The following is a 4,514-nucleotide window of genomic DNA, read 5'->3' on the forward strand; positions in this document are numbered from 1 at the left end:
ATTTGTTCCCCTTCTTTAATCAAAAAAACTTCATCTAGACTTCTTTTCTTTTCTCTATTATGTTCTGCATTCCCTGCACCCAATTCATTGCAAATCCTTTAGTAAATTCCTTGCAAATCTTTGTGAGATCGTATTTGCCTAGTGAGCTGAGATGAAAATTGTTTCCTCTCTATGAACTCGGCCTCACCGGTTTGTCTTTTTTGTTCTAACCAAACTACTCCGGTGCCACCGAAGAAAACAACTCGGTGTTACCGATTTTACTTCTAAGGAGACACTTTGTCATTTGCATCCTGCATATTTGTTTCAGCTCCACTGCATCACACTCTATATGTTGCTTTGTCATGTGACTCAAGGACCAAACCTATTCGACTCACACTCCAGAAGATCCCTTCTTGGAAATTGATGTCAAAGGGGGAGAGAAAGATTACATCAAAGCTTAATTACATCAAAGGGGGAAGTGCTTAATCACATCAAAGGGAGAGAGACCACAGATGCCTGGTTTTCAAGAGGAGAGAAGTCACATGTCTTTAAGAGGAGAAAGGCATGTCAGTATGTGTTATGATTGCTTTGTGTTGTTTTTCTCATTTTTCTCTGATTTTCTTGTCCCTATCTTCTCCCAGTATCCCATATAATATTCAGGGGGAGAAAGACATCTAAGAGAAGGAAATCTTAGAATTCATTGCATATATTTACTCTTTGGGGACATGTCTATACTCAAATAGAGTACCCACTACTCACTCACTACATGTCATTCCAATCTTGGTACTCTTGTGGTTTGCTATTCTTACTTTGTTTAGTATATGTTTCTGTGTTATCTAACCTTGTTTACTCAGGCTCATCTTTTCCAAAGCCAGCTCAAGACCACAAGGTAAGTATATGCATCACACTCATGTGCATGATGATCTCTTGCTGATGTACATATTGTTTGCAAGGACTCATAAACATGAAGGTACACTTCCTTTATTCACATCATTTGCTCTGATGCATATAGCCAAGATACATGTAACTCATTGCTTGCTCTGTCATGCTTATGCATTCACATACTCTTATATTCAATATTTACATGAATGCATACATGTAGGGGAAGCCTATGCATGTTACATGTCTTTCCAAAGCTTTACTTGCTAGTCTTCGTATATCTATCTAAATCTTTGATGTATGTTGTCATCAGTTACCAAAAAGAGGGAGATTGAAAGCATAAGTGTTTCCTGGGTGATTTTGGTAATTAATGTCAACATATCTCTTGTTGGACTAAGACTTTTATCTAGTATATTTCAGATGAGTTCAACAATGAAGTGGCGTGGACAAGAGGATATGGAACCCCTTCAAGATGCTAAGGGCAGAAGATTGGCAAAAGCTCAAAAAGCTCAAGACTCTATATTTTTATTTTAGTGATCCAACATGACATTGAGTTCATAGAAAAAGGCAATACTATTAAAAGGGAATGAGGTGTTGCTTAATGGCTTGCTTGCTTAAAATGCTTAGTGATATGCTCTAAAATCCCTCAACCACTTTCTCATATCCACAATGTCCCAAACCAAAAGTCAAACTCGGCCCCACCGATTTGATCTATCCGGCGCCACCGAGTTCATTTGACATAGCCACTGCTAGAAACCCTAGTCAGTTCGGTCTCACTGATGGGATCTTGATCTTACCGAGATGGGTTTGCAAACTCTCTGTTACCTGTTGCAATAATCCCAGTCCCACCGAGTTTGCTTGATCAACTCTTTTGCTTATTATCAAAATCGGTCCCACCGAGTTTGCGTAAGCGGTCAAACCGAGTTAAAGTTTTACCCTAACCCTAGCACATCGGTCCCACCGAAAATCCTAACGTTCACATTTTGAACTAAATCAGTCTGACCGAGTTTCTCGATTAGATCCCACCGAGTTTGGTAAATTGTGTGTAACGGCTAGATTTTGTGTGGAGGCTATATACCCTTTCACCCAACCTCCATTCATGGAGAGAGTCATCAGAACGTGTCTACACTTTCAGGATTCATTTTCTGAGAGAGAACCACCTACTCAAGTGTTGAGACCAAAATATTCCAATCTAACCACAAGAACCTTGATCTCTAGCCTTCCCAAATTGCTTTCCACTCAAATCATCTTTTCACCAAATCTAAATCAGTGAGAGAGTTGAGTGTTGAGGAGACTATCATTTGAAGCACAAGAGTAAGGAGTTCATCATCAACACACCATTTATTACCTTTTAGAAGGTTGCGTCTTCGTAGACCCTTCATGAATGGAGCCTCCGTGGACTCGCGCAACCGTTACCCTCTATGGGTTGAAGTCTCATATACTCTTGTCATGCTTGTTTGAAATGTTTTGTTAAGGGTGTATTACCTCCTCTAGACGCCTCTCCTCATCCTACAGGATGATAGACGACTTTACTCAAACTGAGATCCTTGTTGTGTTCGTTCTCAGTTTTGCCAAGGCTGAGCATATCAAAAGGTGAAAATGATGTTGAGTGAGCAGCAGCTGTTAGGTCGACTTGATGCCGAGCAAGAACAGACAAGTGGCGCAACTCAACGAAATGAGCAGATTTGGCTTTCCTACTAACACGATACCAAAAGAGCACAGCGAGCATGCCAATGATCATGATGCCAAGTCGAAGGAGCTGAGCTTGTGCCAAACCAACTCAATGAAGCACTCGGATCAGACGTGCCCACGATCAGCCAGTCACCTCAAGTGCATGTAACAGGCTTTCGTAATCCAGGAGAATTACAACTATAAGCTAACAAAAGATGAACATGTAAGCCAAATTGCATTCACTATTATTACCGGTAGCAATATTGTGAGAGAGAACTGCTGAATTTTCCAGTTCAAGTGTTCAAGGGCAGAGGTCACCACAGGTACATCATAAATTTACAAGTAGAAGCGATTCAGATTTATACCAGCACTCAAATCATAGGATACAATATATCATTCATCCAATCAATTCAAATAACCCAGAGGTGTGCAAGGATTATCAAGTCTCACAACATCAAGTGCACTTTAATTCAGGCAACAGAAGAAAACTGCAACATATTAAGTACTGCTTACATTTCCATAGCCGAGGCAAAAGACAAAGCCAGCGTTCAAGAAGTTGATTTAAATGCAGTAGAGTTTACTTCCGAAGACAGGAAAAGCAGCCGCTCAGCGCAGCCTCCTGGCCTCCCGCTCAGACTCGAGCAGGGTGAGGATGTCGCCCTCACGAACAGGGCCCTTGACGTTCCTCATGATGAGACGGTTCTGGTCATCCAGGAACTTCACCCTGACCTGGGTCACCTGACCCCTGGAGCCGGTGCGGCCCATCACCTTCACCACGACTGCGAGCTTGACCTGGGTATCCATGCTGCAAACACAGGGAATTGCATTAGGCAAATGCTGGTGTACAATTCAATTGCAATTCAGATAATACAGGAGAGCACCCAAATCATGTATGGAGATCCAAATAAAAAACGAATGCCTACATACTAGCAAGTTATCCATAAGTAAGCGGTCACCGAAAAGCAAGCAATTCAGAGGCCCTGTTTTGCATACTTTTCTGACGGGTCCAACCAAGAAATCGGCAGCAAAATAACTACCGAGGCATAATACAGCTCCAACTAAAATATGCTTAACAATAAGGTCCAATTACTCATCCATACAGATATTCAGCAAGAATTTTGCAACTAAGAACCCAGGGTTTATTTGAGATCTAAACGGTGGCTACCAACATCGGCACAAAACTAAGCATTACAAATGGAAAATGAAAGGAGCATCTCAACAAACGATAAAGCAACACCATCGGGAACGAAACTCCCAAGGAAACTAGGCAACACGATCATCAATCACAGCAACTAAATCCAGCACCAAACGTAGAGATAAAGCCCGCAGATCCGTAGAGCCACGGGTGAATAGGCGTAGGGGAGGGATGTGACAACCTTTCTTCGGCTGTTGGTGACGGGGGATCGCTGCTTCTGCTACAACGACGGAGGCGGCGGCGCAGGCGCAAGTAGGGCGGAAAGAAGACAAAGGTAAAACCCTAGCGCTCGTCTGATGCTTATATAAGGTTGCGCTGCCTGCGGCGTCGTATGCGAGCGAATGGTCTGTTGGGCCTAAAGCCCAAACGACTGCTGCTTTTCTCTAGGGTTTTTTCACGACTTTCTTTCAAAATTTGTCATTGCAACTCTAGGCCTCTACTGCAATCCGCAACCACCAAGGTGATCGTCAACAGGGTGGTTGGGAAGAGTTTTCAGCATGCTTATGGGCTGCGTCAGGAAGACCCTATCTCATTGCTACTCTTCATCATTGCAATGGACGCTCTGACGAAGCTCATGTAGAGAGCTATGGAGGTTGGCGTGCTCAGCACCTTCCCTGGTATCACGGCCATGCAAAGGATCTCCATATATGCTAACGACGTGGCGTTGTTCGTTAAACCTACTGCCTTGGATCTGAGCTTTTTGAAGGAGGCCTTGGAAGCATTTGGTGAAGCATCGGGGCTTAGTGTGAACTACCGGAAATCATCGGCCATTGTGATTAGGGGCGATATG

General features: G+C 43.1%; 1 protein-coding gene across 1 annotated transcript; it reads right to left on the reverse strand.

Moving 5' to 3' along the window:
* Positions 1 to 2,881: 2,881 nt before the first annotated feature.
* LOC119285991 (40S ribosomal protein S28) lies at positions 2,882 to 4,061 on the reverse strand. Its single transcript, XM_037565334.1, has 2 exons — positions 3,906 to 4,061; positions 2,882 to 3,334 (listed from the first exon to the last, which is right to left on the reverse strand). The coding sequence occupies exon 2, from the start codon at positions 3,331 to 3,333 to the stop codon at positions 3,136 to 3,138; it is 198 nt and encodes a 65-aa protein (XP_037421231.1). The 5' UTR covers position 3,334; positions 3,906 to 4,061; the 3' UTR covers positions 2,882 to 3,135.
* Between the last annotated feature and the right edge of the window lie 453 nt (positions 4,062 to 4,514).

This window comes from Triticum dicoccoides, chromosome 4A (genome assembly GCF_002162155.2).
Source record: "Triticum dicoccoides isolate Atlit2015 ecotype Zavitan chromosome 4A, WEW_v2.0, whole genome shotgun sequence".
NCBI classification, from domain to species: domain Eukaryota; kingdom Viridiplantae; phylum Streptophyta; class Magnoliopsida; order Poales; family Poaceae; genus Triticum; species Triticum dicoccoides.